Below are 24,254 nucleotides of genomic sequence, written 5' to 3'. Positions count from 1 at the left end.
GGGTTGCTACTAGTTTCAAACACAAACTACTACATGGACATCCTGATTCCACCATGACCTTTGAGAGGCATTGACTGTCTAGAAACTGAAATTTTCCAGGAAATTTCTGCACAGTCCTGTGTCTGAACCGGTACTCTCCAGAGTCACTCTATGCATCTGCCTGAAAATCTAAGAAAATGCTAAATTCAAAATGAAAGAAGATTTCACAAGTAAAGTCTGAATAAAATCCAAGGATCTATCATTGATGGCAAGACAGCTGGCTGATAGTAGGGTCATGCATAGAGACTCTGAGGAAAATTTTTATAATAGAAAGAAAGCACAGAAAAGTAGTGTAACTTTCCTAGATACAAGTTCTTTCCACAATTCAGTGTCAATTATTCATCTTTTAAAATAGAGTCATAAACAAGAAATAAGTATATGTAGTTCTCTTCCCCTCAGTTATTTAGCACTATTCTAAATGTCTCTGGAGCATCTGCAGTGCATCAAGCCACAGTGCAGAGGCCTTAGAACTGGAGCCAAATATGACACAGCAAAATCTCCTAACTTGGTGTCTTTATTCACACAGCATCATGCTCAGGATAATCTACAATACTGCTGAATGTAGGATAACAAGAAACCATATCCACTTCAGGCAGCAGACCCTGACCATACTTGAGATATCTGTTAAGGAACTAACGATACCATCAGTTTTCTATGTTTTCATGCAGCAGTGGAAAAACAAAACAAAACAAAAAAACAAACAGGTTGGCTAATAAATTTCCAGCAAATGAACATTTCAGCTGCAACTCTGGATTACAGAATTTTGTCTCTTATTAAACTATTTAAAACACACATATACACAAGGTTATATCAGCTGTGTTTCTGTGAATCAGTACACTACAAACAAGATTGATGATGTCAAGACAGAGAAAAAGCAGCTATTCTTCTGACACGACAGCATAACTTCCTAGGAAAGTGAAATATTTTTGCACATTATAGAAGTGAAAGCTGTAAGAATTGTTTCTAAAAGCAAGAAGTTCTTGGTTTTTTATCACATAAAGAGCCTTGTTCTGAAGGCTCATTCTAAAAAGCCTTGGTAGACAGCTCAGCTCAAATTCACTTGTAGAGTTGTGGTCCACATACATTTGTAATAGTGATCTTATCCTATTGAACTGTTGTGGACAAAGATTTTGTTATAGATATGTAATGAATGACTGCCACAATTATAATTTCCTTATGGTAGGAAGTTTCTGGTGTCATCTCTCTGCCTGTCACAAGAGAATATTTTCTCAAGAAAATTATTATAGTTGCCATTCAAAAATATATGCCATGTCTGAGTAGTCTTTGCTTGTATGGCATGTAAAAATTCCAGCTGTTTTTGGTTTGAAATACGTCAAGATAGTGTTTCTTTGTGGTATATTTCTGCATGTCCATTAGGCAAATTACACAAACACCGAGTAATCTTGTGGTACCATTTGATTGTGAGAACAAAAGGAAGAGTACAAGAGAGATCCAAATCACATACTGTACTAATAGACAGATTTGCAAATGTGAAAAAATAGAAATGTTTCTGTTTATTATTATTTTTAATTTAAATATGGCTGTTACTAGTAGATCTGTCTGTATATAGGTACTAATATAACTAACTTATATAAGCTAACAATTTTTTTAAGAAATGACAACCTTTTTTTTCTTTAAAGGAATACTTTACATTTTTTTATTTCTTCCATAACTCAGATAGCTCTGATAATCAGCTTAACTCACAAACACATGTGAGCAGAGTTACAGACACAATTTTAAAGAACAACCAGATTTCTAGTGCAAAAATGTCCACAGTATCAGACACATCCAAAAGCAAGTCAGCTTTGCCCATGCCCTAAGAAGTTTTACCTTACTCTATACTACACAGCACAATTAATTTTCTCACTGTGAAGAGAGAAGTTCTATTGCTGTTCTTTCCTTTCATACCTAGCACATCTCTTCTGGCTTTTCTCAGAGCAAGCAATACCATATTCTGGCAGCTGCCTGTGTACTGTAGGTGCCTGTGTCTTCAGACACCTCTCCTGAGTGTTTTTTCATGGTTGAAAAGAATCACCAGTACAATACAGTTGCTGGGCAAATTGTTGCAGATTTCCAGCACCTGCACTGTCTTCTGTCTACAAACACATATTTCATTGGCATACAACAACATCTAGCTGGGAAGTTGTCATTCCAACCTCCAAATCAGGATAGTTTCAGATTTATGGAATGGTAATACAAAAAAGATACTGCAATCTAATGAAAGGAAAAGAAGAGCTTCACTTCTACAGCTCAGTGAGACATCTAAAATCAATTCTGAACATTCTACACAGCAAAGGATATTGTGAATTTCATAAGAGCAAGAAAAGGGAATATTTAGTTAATTATGTAATATTCACTGAAGCAATAGAAAGCCCTCTCTGACATTACTGTGTATGTTGAAAATCACTCAGAACAAATAATGAAACTTGAACTGTAGACAATGTTCTTTCAAGAAAAAGACATTTCACAATACAAGTAGCTATTAGATACAAGAAGGCTGTCAATCTTGGATGTCATAAATATTTCTCTCTAAACTATAGTACTCTGAGATCACCACGATCTTTTAAGATGTTCAGGCTTTCATAAACTATGTCTGTTTAGAACTTGTTTTCTTCAAAATGCTTTTGGGCAATGAAACTCTTTCTTCCTTGATAAAGCAAATTTATATGGAACTGACAAGTGTAAGACTACACACTGAGGCAGCTTGTCACCATAGTCTACTAGCAGATTGAGCTGAAATGGCTATAGTTACAGCACTTTAAATCTTGAAAAGGCAGGTTATGAACTGCAGGAGATAGAAATTAACAGAACTTCCCAGAGCTACTTGTTGTATACATAATAGTCTGGTGTGGAGATAACTCCATGGTGTTTTTCTGCATTGTAGAAGAGGAAGACAGAAATCTTTGTATTGGTAGTGAGAAAACATAAACTCTTCAAACATCTGCTTTTGAGAAAGAGAGTTTAGGTAAGCCCTTAAGGCACACAGGACAACACTTTCAGTATAGCATACAGGATGAGACAGCTGTGCTTAAGCTGGAGGGAGTACATTCTGACAAAATATCTTGTAGAGTGATGACAGGTTACTTGATCATTGAAAAATCATTTAATACCCACATTGTAGGTATTGAATTGCACTGTATTACATCTTTCAATACTAAAAAAAAAAAAAGTTCAGTCTACATTTTCTTCATACTAGTTTTAAGTTCAAAATTGTTTAGAATTTGAACTTTGAATTGTTATCTGTGTACAAATAATTCTTGTCAGCAGTGTCTATTTTCAACATAAGCTTTCCTAGGAGATGAGGCAGACACAGTAATGCTAACATGGGACTAAGAATGGTATAGGTTTACCGTCCAAGCCCTTGAAAGTCAACCATTTTTTGATCTCAGAAGACAGTATTAAACTGTATCTTAAATTTGGACATGTAATAGGGCTTCAATACAAATGTGACATTCACTCAGATGAGGGTCTCTACTGGGCCTTCTTCTTGTAAAGAATGATGGCCCACATCTTTTGTCCTTTTAAATCCTCTTTGGACTGCAGAAGAGGGAGATGGGAACACAGTTGCATTGTTTTGTCCTGCCCTGAAGAGAAGATGCCCAAGGAGATATGAAGGTTGCTGCACAAGCTGGTGCAAGACCTGTGTGGAGCAACAATTAATCCAGGGTGATTTGTGAATCTCTGGAAGGCAGGGTTCTTTGGAAAGTCTTCTACTTTGGAGCAACTGGTTGTGCTCCCAGCTTCTATGATTCCTAAAACTCCCATGGCATGAGAAGAATAAGGTGGTAAATCCATCTATATAATTTTAATACTATTTTTGTTCTAGGCAGGAAGACAGACCTTAATGTCTCATTGCCTTTCAAGATGATTTATTGTCAAACGTTCAGCAAAAGAGGGAGTAAAGTAAAATGGTTTGTACTGTGGAAATAGAAGGGCTAAGCTTCTGATCAGGCTAACCTGATCCCTACAAGCCTTGCACTAGGAATTTTGTGGACCTGTTCTGGCATGTTTTCATGTATGTCATATGACAATTGTATATTAAGAAATTTCACCCTGTACTCTGTTGGCTTGCATTATTAGTGAAACTTCTGTTGGAGAATATAGAAAGCCAACTATAACTGCTTATGTCCGTTAGTAAATTTCAGTTTCTTCTAGTACTGATCAGTACTGTAAAGAATTACTACTTTGTGGAGAAAACCACCTGCCTCAGACCCTGCTTCTCCATGGCCAGTACAATATGAAGAGTGTAAGAGGACTGGCACTTTCCTTTCTCTCCTTCACATTTATGAACTCAGGAAGATGCGTGTTTCCTCTCATTGCCTAGAGAGACTGCTTACATCAGTGGAAGAAAATAAAAGACGCCTTGTGTCGTAGTTTGACACTGGCCTAATGCCAGGTACCCACAAGAATCACTCAGTCACCCTTCCCTGCTATAGCTGGGCAGCAGAGGGAACAAAGGAAAAAAATTAACAAAGGGTTCATGAGTGAGTTAAGAGTCAAGAGAAAACACTTCAAATGCAAAACAGACTCACCTTAAGGCTGCAAAGTGAAATTTATTACTAACAGAATCAGAGGAGGATGAAGAGAAGTAAAATAAGCCCTTAAAATATCTTTTCCTGCCCAGACCCTCCCTCCTTCCCACCCACAGCACAGGGAGACAGGGCATGGCAATTTTGGTCAGTTCAACACTAAAATTTTTTTCTGCTGCTCAGGGAGAGGAGTCCTTCCCCTGTGAGGCTGTGGGCTCCCTCCCACAGGACACAGCTCTCTGTGAACTTCTCTTCATGGGTCCATTCTCACAAGCAGCAGTCAAACCACACCTGCTGCAATGTGAGTCCATCCCACGGGCACACAGTCCTCCTGAAACTGCTGCAGCATGGGTCACACTTCCATGGGGTCACGTCTCCAAGGACAGCCTGCTCCAGCCTGGAAGCAGAGCCCCCTCTCTCCACAGCCTCCCACGGACCACAGCCTCCTCCAGGCATCCACCCGCTCCAGCATGGGCACCTCCCCCATGGGCTGTGGGTGGATCCCTGCATCCCCCATGGATCCCCAGGGGCTGCAGGGCACGGTGCTTCACCATGGTCTCACCAGGGCCTGCAGAGGAATTTCAGCTCTGGTGCCTGGGGCACCTCGTCCCCTCCTTCTGCACTGACCTAGGTGCTGCCATTGTTGTTTCCCTCACATGTTCTCACCTCCTCCTCTACTCTGGGTAGGAGTAAAACTGTGCCCACTTTGTTTTAATTTTCTTCTTAAATATGTCATCACAAAGGCATTACCAACCTCATTCTTTGACCCAGTTTTGGGCCATCTTCAGAGCTATCACAGATTGGCTCTGCTGGACATGGTGGAAGCTTCTGGCAGCTTCTCACAGGAGCCGTCTTTGTGGCCCCTCTGCTACCAAAAACCAGGCTGTGCAAAACCAATACACCTTGCTCTTCCCAGGATGTTTTCTATGATATATACAATGATAATTCTCAGGAAGCCTGATCAATAAGCAGAATCCTAAGAGCTCGAAAAGTCCAGTCTGCTATGTACCTTGTGTCTATAAGTATGGCAAATCATATATTTAAAGAGTTGAGAGGAAACAACAATATGCTGTCAACACACTCCTGAAATGTTAAGGTAATTAGCATTCAGTCTCCACCAGCTAGGAAAAACAAACAAACAAAACAACCTACAAGCTGATGATTTTTTTCTTTGGCTACAGAAGAAATATACAGGATTGAAGAGAGAGAGAGAGTTCTTGTAGAAGTTGATTAAACAGCACAAGTGGGAACACAGCTGCAAGAGTCTTCCATGCTTACACAAGAAGAGTTCTCCCATCCCCCCACAAGTGCAGGCGACAAAAGGACAAAAATATCCTGCCTCTTGAAAAGCAAGTTAACACTTAAGTGCTAAATCAGGAGGGATTAGAAGTGTAACATTAGAAAATTAAAAGTCATCAGAGAATTTTTTGCCATTCTGTGTCAAGAACAGTGCTGAAAATCAATATGAAGAGAAACATGTAACTCTGTACCGGGGTGAATAACAACTAGGTAAGGGAAGTATTTTAAAGAAGTCCGAAGGCTGGGCTCTGAAGGCTAGCTCCCAGGGTCTTTCAAGGAAAAGTACCTTAACAGTATTAGTGCCTGTCCCTGAAGCACTTAATTTGAAGATAAGCAATATCAACAAACAACTAACATCATTGATGAAGGTTATTCCTTCTTACCCTGGATGTGAAGGGCATTTGGCTGAAAAGAAGGGCTTTCTGCTGGTTGGTATGTCTTCAGAGGCATCCCTGCAAGGTGTGGAAGCTGAGGAGGTTGTGGAGTCTGTCTCTGCATCATGGCATGTTGGATGGACATTCTCTGGGGGCTGATGTGATGAGAAGGAGGTAGAGCAACAAACCTAGAAGTTCAAAACCACAAAGCTGTAAGATATCCAACACATTAGAACTAAAGATTGTTTTTACTCTATTTAGATCACTTTAATTATTTGAATAGATGCAAACTTCCAAAATAACAGTGTGCAACCCAAATAGAGATGTTATATTTTTAAATGGCGAAGTATTATTAGACTTGACATCTGGGAGATTAGCAGCCTGAATTGCCCCTTATTATAGAAAACTACTTTTAACCCACTCCTTCTGTGTGTGTGTCTAAGCCATAACTGGAGGAGATGACTCAAGGGAAACCTGACTTTGGAGGCACTGGCAGCTGTTTATGTAAGCCTTTGTATCAATTTTATTTATCAATAAATAGCTGGTCTTGCTCACTGACAGTGTGATATCAGTTCAGGTCATTGGCCACTGAGGTGTTAGGTATTAGATTCAGGCCCAGGTTTCATGCTCTAGAAATCTTTGTATGTTACATAGGGCTATTTGAAAATAAACAATCTGATTTCAGTATAATGTAGGTAAGGGGCAGTGTTAAATTGCTTCCAGAATCTGACCACATCAAAATGTTGATCTGGACTCAAACTATAAACTTAGAAACCTGGCAGAGGAGAGAATGCTTGAGAACAAATCTGGTGATGCAGCTGCCACAGAGGTTCATCACATCAGGGGTATGATTTGCACAGCTCTGTCACTACTGGCATTATAAGGATATGTACTTCTGGAAGATTTTATACAAGAGTTTTATGGAATTTAACTTTTTACTGATTTTTTCTGCATTTCCTTAAAACTGCATACCTCAAAGTACATAACAGATAGGTCATGCTTTTTTTTTTTTTTTTTTTTTTTTTTTTGCAGAAAGCTAGGATTTTAAGAGATTCTGTTTGTGCCCCAAACCACCCAATAGACTGATAGGATCTGGCTAGTTGATGAAAGCTCTGGAATGCCTCTGGGCCACTTTTTCATCAATGAGAGGAGAGCTGAAAACATTCCCAAACACCAAAAATAGAACCATGGTATTTCTGCAAGACGGTGAGTGGAAACTGATGTGTCAAGTCTTGTTGCATATCAGCCTGTCTCTCCACCACTAAAAATAAGCTGCAAGTCTTCCAAGGAGACTTCTCTGTGTGCTCAGTGGCTACTGCTAGGAGGGATCAGTGCCTGAAGTTAACACAGTCTGTTGGTCTTCTAAAATATGGATCTGGTCCCTGTTGTCCTGAGACTGGACCTCAACATACTAGATGACTTTTTTTTTTTTTTAACCTAATAAAAAAGCATGCTTTTTCTAAAGAAGTGTTAAGGAAGTTTTTTCACATCCTGAATATAAGAGGAAGTGCAACTCCAGTAACAGCTCTACAGAACAACTCTGGGCAGGGTCATGATACAGGTTATAACTGTATTTAAGTACAAGTCACTTGAAATCTTTTATGCTGCAGCTAAGAATCTGTATCTGCTACATGTTATTTCTATGTGATTTTGACTTCATTTGAAAGGTATTTACTAAATTTGTGGTGAATCATAATCTACATTTGGAGTGTAAAAAATATCAAGATGAACTTATGATGTTGTACTGACTATTCAGTTTTCTGTGAGAAGCGCATTTTTTAGGCATATTAGATAGGGTTTGGATGGTCCTGGTACAGATGTGATATTAACTTGTTATTTCAGAAATACTATAAGAATGGAGGAAATAAAGATGTTACTACTGAGCCACAGAGTCTTTAATGTGTCAAATATTTCATTGTTCCAGATAAGAGATGCAGAGTAGACTGAAAGACATACCAGGGAGAAAGAGAATGAAGCATGCACATATTTCACAATTATACTATTGTACATTTTTTTTTAAGAAAGAGAAATCAGTAGTTATATTGTGATAAAAATATCAGAGGTTTTTAAAAAGTGCTGTAACTAACTGGTTATATGTCTTCTGGGTACTAACTGGAGTTAGTTTTTCGTATGAGTCACATAGAAAGACCATTATCTTCTGCCAAAGATTGAGAGCCAAGCACAGACAGTCTTTAAATACTATAACTATTTAAAAAATAATGGAATTCTTTGTGTTTTCAGGATTAATTTGGGAAAATTAATTTCTGAAAAATTATTTTAACCAGTAGCCACTAATGAGAAAAATCCTTTTCAAAACTCAAAGTGGAAAGCACAGTTTTACAGATTTACCTTTGATTTAACATCCAAAAAAACTTCCTCCCAATAATAATACACTGTATTTTACAGCTAGACAGGATTCCTTTATAGCAGACATAAATGGTCTTTATAATTATTTATATACCAACCTGGATTACCCATATCAACAAGTATAGTTATCTACTTTTCCTTCCCTTCTGCTTAACAAAAGAGAAACTTGTGCTTGTTGCAGCCCAGCTTTGTCTCTGAACAAATCTCATTATATTCCTTGGAGAACAGCTAATTTAATTTTGTTCCTAAAACACCCAGGATGAGCTTGTAGCCACTTGAAAACTGCAATCAAGACTGGGTGTCAATTCAATCAGGAATCAGCCAGATTTGCAGAAATTTGCTCTCTCCTATGCCTGATAGATGTAAAATCCGAGCAAAAATGTTTCTGGAGCCATTAGGAAAATATTTCTTTTCCAGTTTTAGCTGTGAAAAAGTGTCTTGCTGGGGAATAACTAGATTGGGTAATAAGCAAGATGGATTACTAAGTTACCAAAGCTTACCTTTTTTGATGAGATTTGTTAAAATGACACATACAAAGGGGATTTGTTAATGACCAGGACTGGTCATGACCTCACGCAAAAAGAAATTTTACTCTACTCATTTCTTTACTGGAGCTGGCCCAATCAAGAATCACTACAACTACATGCACAGCCTAAGAAATGTGTGGAAAAGGAAGAGAATAGGAAATCTAAGAGTAATAATATACAGTATAAATTGTGTATTTATATAGTACTTTCATTTTGTTTATTTTATCATGGTTGGCCACCTACAAATAAACCCTTCGTGCATTGGGGAAACAACCTCTTATGTCTCTGTAGTAAGAATATATATATATTTATAAGATGTTTCTTCACCTAGAAACCCAAGCGCTTTGCAGCTCCGCAATTTATTTCACTGCAACCAAGTATGTTTTAAAAATGTTTAAAATATTTTTCTTTATATATTGGAAGAAAGGAAACTACACCTGCATATAAAAAATAATTTGCCTACAATTAATCCATGCTACATTATGGCACAAAATGCTACTAACATTAAATATTTGAGACAGAAACTATGTAACTATGTTGGATGAAGTTCTGTCTTCATTCTTCTTTTTTTTCCTCGATTTTGCAATGTAAATTAAAACATATGCCACTGTTCAGACAAAATTAATCCTTATGGTTGCTACAGATATGTTCTGAAGTGGAAGTTGAACATTAAAGCCGAAAACCTTGATTTTTTTTTTTTTCTTCAGAAGCCATAGGGGTTTTTTTTAACAACTTGTAAACATAATTTATTGGGTTGCTGCTCTTTTAACTAGCTGAGTCCTTTTTGCTGGGCTTCAGCAGTTTGGTAACATATCCAGATGTCTTGCAGTTCACACAATGAGGAAAACAGGCTTTCATCTTGCTGAGCTGAATGTTTGGCTGGACAGAGGACTGAACTACAAGCTCCCTGTAAGAGGACGCTGTCTCCAACAGTGTCCTGTACAGTGCTGCACTTTCTGACAATGTTAAATGAAGAAAAATCCATGATGATTCCTTCTTGAATGACTTTTTATTTCTAGGAAAATCCAGAAAATCTGGGATGATGTCTCCATTCTCTGCTCTGACATTCTTTCTGTGAACTCACATTCTTTGAACTCGCTCCACACTTTATGCTGTGTCTTAGTGTCTTTACAGATCCTCAGTCTGCTGTCAGTGAAGGAAACATTCTGTTGTAACACAGCATTGTGAAATTCAGCATATTGCACTATAAGTTAGTCTGGCTACCTAACACAGACAATCAAATAAACATGCTTTAAAAACACATTTAAGGAAAGCACACCTTTTGCCAGAAACAAAATTGAAAAAATAAGATGTTTTCCCCAAAGTTATGAATATATTCATTTGACCAAAATAACAAAAGCCTAATTTTTTACCTACCTATGATGCATGTTTCTCCCCAATGATTTCTCTGATGCAAATTTTATGGGTGTTTGGGTTTTTTGTTTTGTTTTTGTTTGTTTGTTTGTTAGCGTTTTTATTTGCTTTATCTTGGTTTGTTGTTGTTGTTGTTGTTGCTGTCTTTTTTTTTTTTTTTTTTTAAGGAATGCAATCTTCTTACATAACAGAAATATTTTGGACAAGAAAACCAAAATCTAGCTGAAGGCAGGGATGGCAGGAAGAACAAACAACCCCTCTGATCAATACCTCATCTTCTCTTTGGTGAGAACATGAAAGGAGAATTTGAGTGGAATTTAAATTGGAATTTAAGGAAGGGAGCTGTGAGCAGCCACCTCAATATACAGACTCCCTGGAGGGAGGCTATATAACTTTTTATAAAATCTCTCAGTATTTTCTCTGCCTATACTACTAAGTTTCTTGCAAATGTGACAAAGAGGAAAAAAAATGCCTTTGATTAAAAAAAAAAAAAAAAAAAAGGAACGTGTGAGAAAAATTCCAAACTTTGCTAGGTTTGCTTTGAAAAGAGGTTGTAGCCAGGTGGAATTCTGTAACAACAATTCTGTAACAACAAGAAACATGCACAGGACAAGAAGGAAACATCCTCAAATTGTGCCAGAGAAGGTTTAGATTGAGTAATAGGAAATGTTTTTTCACAGGAAGGGTGGGCAGGCAGTGTACCAGGCTAGCCAGGGAAGTGGTGGAGTCACCATCCCTGAAGGTATTTAAAAGACATGTGGATGTGTGGCACTTGGGTGCATGGTTTTGTGGTGACCTCAGCACTGTTATGTTAACAGTTGGACTTGATGGTCTTCAGGGTGTTTTCCAGCCTAAATTATTCTAAGTTCTGTGACTCTATGACTCAGGTTCTGGGTTAGCCTTACCAATACCTCCCACTCAAGCATTTGTCATTTATATGTGTTGTTTGTCCATTAAAAAGAAAATGTGATTAACAGGCAATTCTCTGAAGAGTCCCAGCCTGGAAAGAAGTTGGTGTACTTATTTCAAAACCACACTGTTAACTAAAAACCTTCTTTGAGGCAGCCCTTTCTATGCTACATACAAAAGGCTTTGCAACATGTGAAGGTTGGGTGGCTTGGCTTCTTGGGTAGGCCTATGCAAAAGCTTTTGCTTTTGGAAGTCTAGCTTGGAGCTACTTACTATTTTACAGTGAAATCATAAATGGAATATAACCACACACTCAAATAAGTAAAAAGAATGACTGTTGCAGAACTTATTAAAGTGTAATTGTACTGCCAAACTAGGTTGGCCCTAGGTTCTTCTTGTCAGCCTTACAGAGTCTCTAGAAATTCTTGTCAAGCTGGGATGCATCATGCTTTAGGGACATACTGCTAGCTCTGGTTTACAGGTGGATAAAAAATCACCGGGAACATCAAATCCATGAAAAATTTTGTTCTTGTGTCACATTGATTAGCAGGCTAGTTCTTGGTCAAAAGCAAGATGTGTATTTGAATAATTCAAGATATAAAGAAAGAATTTTAAAATATCAATTTCAAACATTTAGAACCATCAATTTTTGGGCATGGAACCACATATGTTAACTATGCCATATAAACCCATAATTTTTGTTCTGAGTTTTAATTAGATTGTTTTTTCAGCTTATTTGTATGCTCATGCCTTCTTGTACTACAGTAGTGAGATAAAAGGTAGTGAAGGACATATTCCCTGTTCCAAATATGCTTTTAGGTACACATTTGGTACCTTCATTGAATAGCTGCAGTACTTCATATTAGTGGTGCACTCAAAGTTAGTATCAAAGAGCTGGGACAGACAAAATGTAAAGCTGCAATTTTATTATTTATGCTGTCTGATAAATTATGTGATTTCTTAGATTCAAACTCTCTAACTGCCTTGCACTATGTGCTCTCAGAGTTTTGTACACATAATGAATGTAAAGTAAGATGCATTCCATGTTTGGCTCAGTTTCTCACATTAATAAGGCTTAATCAAGTTCACACTTTCCCTCACATCACCTAGAAGAGAAAGACTTAAAAGAAATTCTCTCATTATTTCTCTTCCCATGGTATGTGGAAATTTAGAGGAAGTGCTTATTTCCTTCTGCTTCAATCTTTCATAAACCTGAATCTGCTGTCCAAAAAGTGTCACAGGCTTGGCCCCCAGCATCATCAAACAGCCAGGCCAGTTTGGATCAGCTTCAGTCCAACAAATTCAGCCTTCTGCTGAAGCAAGTTCTGGTCAGCCTGTCGTAGCTGTAAAATGACCCTGGGCATGCACAGTGTGTCAGGAACCACACAGCCCTGAACCACAGAACCGTCTAGGTTGGAAGGGACCTTCAAAGGTCACCTAGTCCAACCCTTACTAACATGAGGGGCAGCAAATGCAATAGTTGCACCCCTAAATCCTGCAGTCCTCTCAACAATGAGGTTGAAATAAACAGGATGACTCACACCTTTCAAAGACACATCTTTGCCACTTTCTCTACTGAAGGTTTGTTCACATTTTCACTATTCCCATCACACCCATGAAGTGAGGTGACAGCCTACTTGCAAGGCCCTTAGGTGAGTGTACTGTGTTAGATTCAATATGTAGATTCTGCCTTAGTTCTTCTTTTGAACATTTCCCTTAACTTCTACCCTATGTATTGTAATCAAACATTTTTTCCTTTTCTGAATTTACATTGCCATTTGTCACACTACCTAAGTGAAGACACTGGAACTTTTTTTTAACCAAGCAGCTCCACATATGGCAATTAGCACTTAAAGCCTTTTAGAGAGCTTGTATACACTTAACACATGAAAAAAGCGTATACCAAGTTAGCTTTTTATTATTCTGTAGAGTACTTTATTATCTTGACATATAAAATGCATTCATTGAATTGAATTAAGGAAGTCTCAATCTAGGCACATCTGCTATGTTTTTACAGCAGAAGAGCCTCAGAAATGGGCTAATAAGATAATTGTCTTTTATAATGACATTTATGCCTACAACAACTATTAAAGCGTCCTTGCCTGTCACCTCATGCTCTGGCAATCACTGGGTATGGATGGACAGGCCATGCATTGAAGAGAAAACTACACTGGAACAGAAGAGCCTGTGTGTCAGGCAAGAGAGCATGGACAGTCCCAGAGGTGTGCACAGACGGCCAGAGCCTGCACAAGGGAAAAAGACCAGGAACATGGAGACAGGAATGGGGAGGAAGGAATGAACCAAGTAGAGGGGCCCCAGTGATCATGAGGCAGTAAGCTCCATCTCAGACTGATGCCAAAAAGCTCAATTCAGCTCCAGAACTGGCTGAATTCACATGTGAAGTCTGAAATAAAAATGTACTTTTACCTGTTGTTAATTTATCGAGATAATATGTTCTTCTGTCTTCCTGATATGAGGCAGAGTGAATATTGCTTTCATCCAAAGAAATTATGCTCATTTACCAGTAATTGAAATCTAGTGAATGTTGTTTTCAGGTTTATAATTGGGGATTTTGTACTCTTCAAATTACTGTCATATCTGTCACTCAAGAAAATTAAATACTTTGAAATACACTAATGAAATACAGCAATTTATCACTTAGAGCACTGAAAAAGAAATTTTAAAAATAATGTTTAAGTATCCATGAGCAGATAGTAAGAATTTAGTATTTAGTGTGATGATGTTATCTTCCTGAATTTTCCCCTAAAAACCATTTACTTAGGATTTTCAGACTGGTGATTTTGGTTCAATGAACTATAGATTTCCACATCTGTAATACCATACACTGTCTAAATCATTGGAAAGAGTGCTGAAAATAATTTAGGGACTGTCTACTGATGAAAATCAAAACACATCTGAGTAATCTATTTTTATGCCACTGAAATACCTAAAATCATAAAATTTACCATACCTAACCAGCATATAATAAAACGTACATAACTGTCATAAAATAAAAACTAGTGAAATAAACATGTGTTCATTATCTATTGTTCTTCATAAAATGGCAATTTAAAAAATCTTCCTTCAGAAATGCTTAATATTGGGAAAATATTAACAGAATATGACTCTTCTCCCACAGGTAATCAGAAACATAAATTTCAGGGCCCCCATTCTGTAAGGTATGGCTGTGGTCATCCGAAGTTCAGTGTGCCAGCTTAGTATCATTTTCCTTGCTTGGGCCCTTTATTGGGATCAAGAAGGGATTGGGGGAAGTCCCTGAAATGGAGATGGATGGAAAATCTCCCTTTCAGACTGGAATAACACAGTCCATTTCACCTCTCCTCGTGACAAACCCCTACCTCCTCTCTGATGAGTAGTTAATGAAACAATTTTTTAGGCCAGGGCTGCCACCAGTGCCTTTCTGTGCACCAACAATTGTATTTCTCCCTATGCTGGCAGCTCTGAGGACAGTCCAGCCTCGGGCTCAAGCTGGGAAGCACAGGCTCTTACCTCTCTGAGTCTGCAGCTGCGAGAAGAGCGAGCTGGGGAGGATGCAGAGGACTGCCCTGTATGGTGTGTCCTGGGGAAGAGTGGCTGCTGGGGTGGGACAGGGACACTGCCTCAGCTGCTGTCCCACTTTGATTTATCTGTGTGCTGGGGATCACAGCTGCTGAAAGTAAAAGAGATAAATAATACTCACCAGGCAGGAAATAACACTGATAACTGAGCAAACAAAACCAATATTCATCAATGACCAAACATCAACATGCAACTCCTCCTGTCAAGCTCTAGTGCCAACTCTTAGCAACTAAAAAAAACTAAGGGTTTTCTGATGTGTTGTTTTCCATACATAGGAAAGAAGAAGACCCAAATGAAAGTAAGTATCCTTTCCTTCTTCCAAATGACATTTCCATAAAATCAGGCATGAATGCTCATTGTCTTGAAATTTTTTGTCTGAATAAGACTGCAAATCTTCTATATTTTTCTACTGTAGAAGATGTGTCAACATTCCTAAGATCTGTATTTTTAGAACTAGTGAATAGAAAGAACAGTTTCATAAAATGTGAAATGCTTTCTACATTTCCCCCTCATCTGTAAAAACTACAAATTTCTTGAAGAGCATTATTGCTATCACTGGTCCAAATTCCTCAGTAATACATACAAAAATTTTAACAGCTTAATAATTTTCTATGTGTTTTCTCTTGCATTTTTTCCAATAGGAAAATTTCCTGTCTGTTTCCTTACTGACTAAACAAAAAGCAATACTGGACTTTGTTCAAATGTCTGAATTAGTTGATCCCAAATCCCGTAACCTTATTTCCTAGTGACGCCTGTTTTTAAAAAAACCCCAACGTTTTATATCAGACTAATTTAAATTTTTGTACCTCTGAAAACCCTGCTATCCAACTATTTCTACTGACATTTGTGTCAGGTATCTAATGCTGATGTTGACTGGCAGACAAATACACGCTCTTATACATTTTATGAACCCAGAGGATCAATTAGATAGTCTAAGAGATAAAAAATACCTCTCGTGTTTGTCTGTCATATAGTCTGTCCAAGATATAAAAAATACCTCTCATGTTTGTCTGTCATATCTTCCTATCTCTTTAAAAAAAAAAAAAGTATTGTTCAGGCCTAGGTTACAGAGTAAAATTCTACCTATAAAATTTACATTATGCTAGCAAATATGTTTGAGCTAATGATTTGAGTTTCTTTATAAAATCCTAGAGTTTAAACCAGTTTGCCTGGGGGCACTGTCACCAGCAAAACATCTTTCTAGGCTGAAATATGTCCATGGATGCTGCAATCCTAGCAGAAGAAAGACTACATTAGAGTTGGCCTCACCATAGATCAGTCTTCAAGGGAATAATTGCACAGGTCATCATTTTCTCATTCACAGGTGTGAATTTTGCTACAGAAGATAAAAGAGGTAAAAATTCACCTCATCTCCCATGTCTTCAACCTATTTTTGGAAAGACTCTATTAATCCTTACAAGCCCACCTTTGTGACACACTGAATATTCACCAAGCTAAGACAGAGTTAAGAGAATGTTCAGGAGTCTAATTATGCTGATCCCCATTAACAAGCAGTCCTGCACATCTTTCAGCTGGTGGAAATGACCAGATGACAGACAGGAAACCACTTTGTGAATAAAAACATTCAATACAGATGCTGCAGAGACAATGTCAAGATTAAAAGAAGTTGACACTGGTGGTCAAAGCTGGAGGAGTGGAGGCTGGCCTTGGTGCCAGGCTCTGCTCTTTGCTTATTTCTGTGTGGACCAGAATCGCCTAATCACAACCTAAATGACAATAGACATCTGACAGTAGAAGACATCCCAAATCTTAAGGAGGAACCAAGGAGGCAGGTCCTGCAGGAAGATGAGATGTCACAGCAGAGAAACTCGCAAAGAAGGAGCTGAGGACATTTTCTTGCTAAGACAGGGGATTTTTTTTTCTCTTTGCTCATGCACCCCAAAATTACTTTTTCTATGTCTGTCTCTCATCATAGCATCAAGACAAGTACAGCAGATAAAAACAAAGGAATGATCTTTTGAAATTCTTATTTTATGTTACATGCAGCACAGAAGAAAATACTGAAAAACAACCAAGCACACATTCTGACAGCAAAAGCAGACAGAATATTTAACAAATCAAGATACTGCAAAGGAAAGCCCTGATTGTCTAAATAAAAAAAGACTATTTATATTATTCCTTGGCAAAATAGAGTAATTTGCATTTTATCATGATAAAAACTAGCAAGAAAAAGAAAGCCAAAAGTAGCCCTTAAAGTGACACAGAGTCTGAGGCCAAAAAATAGTTCTTTTCAATGGAGTCAGAAACCTGTAACTGCATGGAACATATTTAAATGCAGAAATTTGCAAATTACCAAAAATGCTGTAGTTGACAACAACTGATCTACTATTGCACAGAAGGAAAAATATGAAATATTTTTTGCACTTGGAAGCATCACCTGCATATACTCCCCTCTTTCACTTTCCCTAGGAAGTCCACAGGATTTTGTAGCCAGGAATACGTAGATATGTGCTGTTTTGAATTGTAAGTGGTAAGTCCAACAAGTGGAAAACCTATTTTCTGTTTTACCTTTTTCCTCAGCTCATCTGTAAATCTGAAGTCTCCAGAGAACATGAAACTCAAGAAGCCATCATTAAGAAGTACTGTAGAAGTAAAAATTGCATTTTCAAGATAATAAATCTGTCTCCAAAGTTGGCCTGTCACACAGAGCACCTGCACTGATGGTCTTTCTATGTATTTTCAGGTATTTTACAGCAGATCATAGATACTGGAAAACATTAAAGTACTGAAGCAATAAAGCAGGGTCTAGACTAGTATTTTAAGCCATTCCTGAAATGGCATCTCTAGATCACATCCCTGCCTTTCATTTTCTTCTCTTTTAGTGGATTGCAGTTTCTGAAGTTCAGTCTCATCATGATGAATTAAACTATAAATGGTGCAAGTGGATGTGTTTCCTACAATGTTTGTAGCAGTTAATTGGTAAATGTTCTTAAAAATGGGAACCCAAACATTACATCAATTTTTGGAGAACCATGAAGTTGTCTCAAAATAGAAATCATAAACTCCTAAGTAAAACTGGTAAGTAAAAGGGTAAGTCTGAGGGGAAGCAAACTATCCTTCTTAAACTAAGATATTATTATTAACACTTTTTTGCCCCCTGTAATGTGTGTATGGCCCTACCTATGACTACATCACATTAAGCAGGAGTTCTAGATATGTATGCAATACTTAAATGCAGCCTAAAAGGTGAAAACAGAGATCCTCTTCATTATTGGTAGTCCTATATTACTGCTCCCTTTGCATCCATTCCCCATGCATCAAATACAATTCTGTTTTTCACATCAAAAGCCATTCGTATGTCAGTTCTTCCTTCTCATTCTTGTTTTTTTCTTCCAGTAATGAGCTGTAACTACTTTCCAAGGCTGTCACTCTTAAACAACTATTTTTAAAGAAAAAACAGACCACTTCTTACAAAAGAAAACTAGATTGCTTTACTTTAGACATCCCTTATGGACTCACTAGGACAATTTCTTTAATAAAATTATTTCATTAATTAATAATTTAATTAATCTATTAATGTATATGTTCTTAACCTCTACCTGCCTGTTGTACCTACCTTCTTTCCTACCATTACCTTAGATACAAACTCCTGGGGGATTGGATTTTTTCTTATTATGTGCACAGAGCACCCAGCTTAGTACAATTTCAATGGAGGAAAAAACCAAATAAGAGTGTTACTCAAGCAAAGCACAGCAAGTCATATACATAGAAGCAGGTCAAAGTTTCACAATACATCGTAAGACATTTAAAAATACTTAGAAATCAAATAAGTTCTGTAACTTTATTGATACAATTTTTAAATTCCAACTTGCAAAGAAAATTATGCACTTGACAAGCTTTTGAAAGATTCTTTGCTTGCTCTGGAGCAGAACTTAGTGTGATATTCAGTAACCATTTAAAAATGAATTACACATTCTGGCTTATGCTTAAATATGAAATGGTCAAGTTTTATCCAAACACCACAGTAAAAAGATAGAGTTTTTTCCTGCTGAATTTTTAATGATTCTTTCAATTTTAATGATTCCAGATTGCTCTAAAAATAAGTAAAGTAAGTTAATACTATTTCACACAGGAAAAAACATCATCTCCCTGGGAATCAAGTAAACCAAAATTCCTAGGTATTGTTCAAAATTTAAGCCTAGATACTATTAAAATGCTTAGCCTTTAGTCTGTTTTCTTTAGGCCCATAAATGTAATTTCTCTTAGTTATAAGCAAAGAATCTGTAATTCTGCTTTACTGTATTAGTAATATAATAGTCAGTTTGGATTTCTTCTATGAAGTTATAAAGACTACAGGATAAGAAAAAGATCTTTTGAAGACTTAAATATAAGTAATAGATCTGTTATCAAAAAGGTTATTGTTGTATTTCATTTAAATGTGTCTGTTTATAGATTATGTATTTTATCAGTGCTGAGAAACATACAGTGGTCACTACAGGTGTTCTACCATGTAAGTGAAAATGGACTTGCATGTAAACATATACTTCTGACATTTCTTACCTATTACTAATAGTTTGCTTTCAAACATTTATTCTGTAGACTTCTTCTACAAGAAAAAAACTATCTTTGTTTTAGATGTGCATCAACAGTAAGTGAAGTCACCTTCAAGTAAGTAAAATTTGATTGGACACCACTAGAAGAATGAAAATCTATTCCTCCTTCTATTTTAAAAGTAGCGCAGAGAGATTTCAGCTAATGTGCTGTCTAAAACAGCACCCAGTAAAAATAATGTATTTAACTTTTCAGAAGTCCCAAAGCTATATTTTAAAAAAACAAAAAACAGTGAATTTTGAAGGGTACCTTCTCTGAGGCAAGACACAATGTTTTTTTGGTATTTTACTTCCCTCTCTATGAGACATAAATAATTTTCATGTTGCCATTTTAATAAAATAATTCTCTGCCTGTTGGATTTATTTAATTTGTTCACATAGTATATTATCCTGCAGCATCTCTGATGAGTAGTTAATGAAACAATTTATTTCAACTGGATCAAGTAGTTGTCAAAATGGAGTGACATGGACTGCTCTATGCCTGATATAGAACCCTCTAACTGATGTGAAACAACACAAATGAATAGAACTACAAGAACTTTGCCAAGTGCTAGACAGCTGGGAAGATGTAAGAGAAAGCACATTATTACTTACACAGAAATTAATGCTGATAAGAGTATGTTGATTAAGTACCATAAAAATTAAATTACCATAAAAATTGCCATATAATAGGAAGCAGTGCCAGGAAAGAATTACCAAAATACATTAATATATCAAAAAAGATTCATAGTTAGTAGTGCTGCAAACATCAAGTATTGAAAGACAGTGCAGGAATTAGAGAAAGTAATGTCTCAGTCTCAGAAGCTGTCTATGAAACATCATGGTGGCAGACAATTGCCAGTTGAGAGCTGGCTGCAGGCAGCGATTTTACCCAGCTTGTCATGCACAGAATTTTGTTCAAGTTACTGTCAGCCTGTGTTTGGGCTGAACCAGCAGACACAGCTGGACATTTGAGTGTAGCCTGGAAGCTAGGGAGGAGTGCTTAACAGATTGCTGTGGCCATCTCCTGTGAGAATATCCTCAGTTTCTGAAATCTGACACACTCTCTTATCCCAGCTTCCATTCTGTCCAGGAACTTGAAAAGAAAAGGGAAAGCTCAGTCTTTGTTATCTCTCACACTTGGTAAAACCATAAATATTTTTTTCTAAAATCTCAACATTCCTCACTCTCCAACTCCCTCTCAATCCGCAATATAAAATAAACAACTATAAGCAACTACATGTTCCCAGAGATTCTCTGGCCAAAATCACATTTTTGAAATCTAAAATTTCCCTTTTCTTTCATATAGTAAATGTCACAATCAGCCTGTACTCAGACTAAGGCACTTAACAGTTAACAGCATACAAGTAATGCCAACTACTTAATAAACTAGAATACAATCAATCACAGCTTTAAATGTCCTGATTTTTGTCGTATAAACCTACATCATCACCAAGTATTGTGTGACTCACAGCAGCCTTGACAAAAATATGAAATAGAATTGCTAGCTTTACCAACCTCTCAGTACAATAAAACCACTTACTGAAGTGGCCACTTCATATAATGTCATTTTTATCACTGCAGAAAACACCACTGAATCTAATTTATTCACTTCCTATGCCTGGCTCTCACTTAAAAGCTGGAATGATAAAAGTCACAATGCATTTTGCCTGAAAGTTAAAAACAGAGGCCTTCACAGCTACTAAAATATTGCATTAAAAATGTTAACATACTGCCCATTGCCCTCTTAAACTCTAAGGTTTATTATCACTCATAACTTACTGATAGTTTCAGATTTTTTTTAAATGTTAACAAAAATTGTATATGTAGGTAGGTATGACAAAGGTATTCTAGTAGGAAAATCTCAGATATTTAAATGAGTCAATGCAATAGGATTATTACATTCATAGTGTAAATGTGTTTATTGTATATTTATAGTCAAAATATGTGACTTCATAATGCAGCATTTCAGTTCCTTAATGTAGATCAATTGAAAAACTGATATGTGATCAATGAATAAGGCAGAGGAAAAATACTGTGATTTTAAATGAAGTAATGTATTCAAGATGTCTACAAGGAATGGTAGAAGTTAATTGGTAGCAGAATCAACTGTCTATAGAGCAAAACTATCCATCTATGTTGCATTAAGTCTTTTCATGGGTATAGTATGACTGTTTCTACCTCTCTCCAAAAAATATAGAAAACCTTTTTTTTCAAATTTTTTTTTATATTGCTTTTCATATTCTATCCTTCTTGTGAGATATGGATTTCAGAGTACATTCTACTCTACAAAATGATCCCTAATATTAATCATACATCAGCTTTTTATTTGTTTTATTTTATACCTGGGTAAAGATCACAAGCAGCCCCTGGGGAGTGTCCCATGGTATTATCTACAGCATCATGTGGTGACAGGGCTGGCTGGAGGGGCTGGATTGCAAGGCAGTCATTCAGGAGGTCCTGGCCAATCTCTGAGCTTGATCGCAACTAAGAAACAAAAGATAAAAAAGGACAAATTATAACAAAAGAGGGACATGGACAAAAGAAAGGAAATAATCACAAAAATCTTTAAGACAGTGAAAAATTACAATGAAGAAATGTTGAAGTTAGAGAAAGAAATGGAGTACACACACCTTCTCTTTTAAATCATCATTAATACCTTCCTTTCAATCTAGCAGGCACTTTTTGAATCTGAGGAAGAAAACACTTCCAGATTCTTAACAAGACTTAGGACAAGCACTACTTGTACAGGTAGGATCTTGGACAAAAGGACTTCAGTGCTCTTTTGTCACATACTGCAAATGAGAGGAGTGGCCTAGTTAATGGGTATTGAACATTTATCAAATGTCTGACATGCTTGTACCAGCACAGGCGTACTATAATGAATACAAATATTTTCATGCTGTTTTAATGCCCTAAACTACTTCACTGTAGGACCAGAAGAGCAAAGGTGCTCATAACACTGGAAAATGAGTGACTGGGAACAACCACTTAGGAGAGGTAATATACAGGCAAGTGGAAATAGGGCTCCTTAAATATGGATTAAGTTGTCTTAAAACACCATCCTTAAACAGACTAGGAATATATTTGTTTCACATTACTGCAGAACTGAGAGTGCTCTGTCACGGCCAGTAATCTTAGCTGCATGTATGGCCACTTGCCTGATACCTGATCCCCAAAGTGTAAGATCTGGCTGATCAACACTAGAAAAAAATTCACTCTAGAAACAATTAATAAACAAATTCATAATAAGTGTTTTCCTTTTGGTGAAACTGGATGGCGAGTCTCCATGTGAGGCTGCAATAAAATGCAGTAAAAAACTACAATTAAAAAGAAAAAAAAAAAAGTAACAACACCAAAATAAGAAAAAGGAATAAAGTTTGATGCAGCACCCTAACAAGGATGGTGTAGCTGTAATACCAAACTGCACCCTGATGTTTAGGACAGATTATGGATGCTGCTGCTGGAACTTATGTCTGTCCTGATCTCCTGCCTGATGTTAATGTTATATATAACAAAATTTTGCCTGTTCCTTAAAGTCATTTTGGTTGATGTATTCATTTAAAAGCCTGGAAAATGAAGGTCTCTGCTTACACACATGTGGGCTACTGCAGTGGCTGAGATGCTCATAAATATCCTGTCATTTCATCCAGGTTTGTGCAGCATGATGGAAAGAACCCTGACCAAGTGCACTTGGATGTGCTGCACTTTCCCAAGGAGCAAATCTCAGATAGTCTAGCACCCCTAGACAACTCCTGAGGAGACGAAGAGGGACCACAAGACAAATTTCTGCTCATACTCAGAAATTAATCACAGAACAGTTTTAATTTGAAGGAACCAAGTTACAACACCCCTGCCACAGGAAGAGGTGCCTTCCACTAGATCAGGCTGTTCAGAGCAACATCCAGCCTTGCCTTGAACACCCCAGGGATAGGGCAAATGAAGAAAGAACAGGAAACTATTCTTAACGCATAAAAGCATAAAAAGACCCATTGCCAAAAGATGACCCTTGTGCCACAAAATGCTGATAAACACTCAAATTACTTTTGATAATACACACTACTGTATAACCATGGCAACTGAGTGGAGAGTTGGTCTTGCACATCATAAGCACCCAACCCTGTAGCTGGGGATAGTACATAGCCTGTGATACCTATGCACACACTCTGCCTGCTGGAGATTTCTTCTCTTAAAAACTTAATGAGCCATTATTAAGCCCAAAGGTACACTACCTCTGTGGGGTACATTTGTTTTTCTAAAATTGTAGGAAGGGGGAGAATGGATGAAGAGGGAGAAGGGGAGAAATACCCTGACAAATTATTTTATTATCCATATTTGCAACTGTCGTAAGTAAAGATGTTTCTTCTGCTTAGGCACATGCCATTGCCTGCTATCATCCAGTAATTGTGCTAGGTTTCCTGCTATCACTAGTAACATGGCTTTTTCGTGAAACTCAGTGCTTGTGAAATTAAATGTCAAATATATCCTAATTCAAATCATTACAGTTACATTATTAATAAACCTTATGTGAATTAAAATTTCTATAGAATCTAAAGTTAATATAATATGAAAAATCTGACTTCTATAAAAGATTCAGGATTCTATCATACTGAATACAGAATCACAGAAGACACCCGTGTAAAGTTGTCTGAATTTTTTAAAGTAACTGATCCATTTTCTGTATCAAATAGCACTCATGAATAAAAT

At 37.1% G+C, this 24,254-nt stretch overlaps 1 protein-coding gene across 5 annotated transcripts in view; it reads right to left on the bottom strand.

The window, feature by feature from the left end:
* GLIS3 (GLIS family zinc finger 3) overlaps positions 1-24,254 on the bottom strand; it is a 151,450-nt gene that overhangs the window by 7,052 nt on the left and 120,144 nt on the right. For 4 of the 5 annotated variants that reach the window (XM_077790044.2, XM_031507261.3, XM_085567446.1 and 1 more), the window contains 3 exons: positions 21,893-22,034; positions 14,929-15,088; positions 6,251-6,429 (listed from right to left, as the gene is read on the bottom strand). In XM_077790044.2, coding sequence (XP_077646170.2) covers positions 6,251-6,429; positions 14,929-15,088; positions 21,893-22,034 — 481 coding nt within the window. The remainder of the gene's footprint in view (positions 1-6,250; positions 6,430-14,928; positions 15,089-21,892; positions 22,035-24,254) is intronic. The other variant, XM_085567444.1, reaches the window with a different exon arrangement.

The sequence above is a fragment of the Lonchura striata genome, chromosome Z (genome assembly GCF_050655825.1).
Source record: "Lonchura striata isolate lonStrDom1 chromosome Z, ASM5065582v1, whole genome shotgun sequence".
In the NCBI taxonomy this organism is placed as follows: domain Eukaryota; kingdom Metazoa; phylum Chordata; class Aves; order Passeriformes; family Estrildidae; genus Lonchura; species Lonchura striata.
This window is presented reverse-complemented; position numbering and strand designations above follow the sequence as displayed.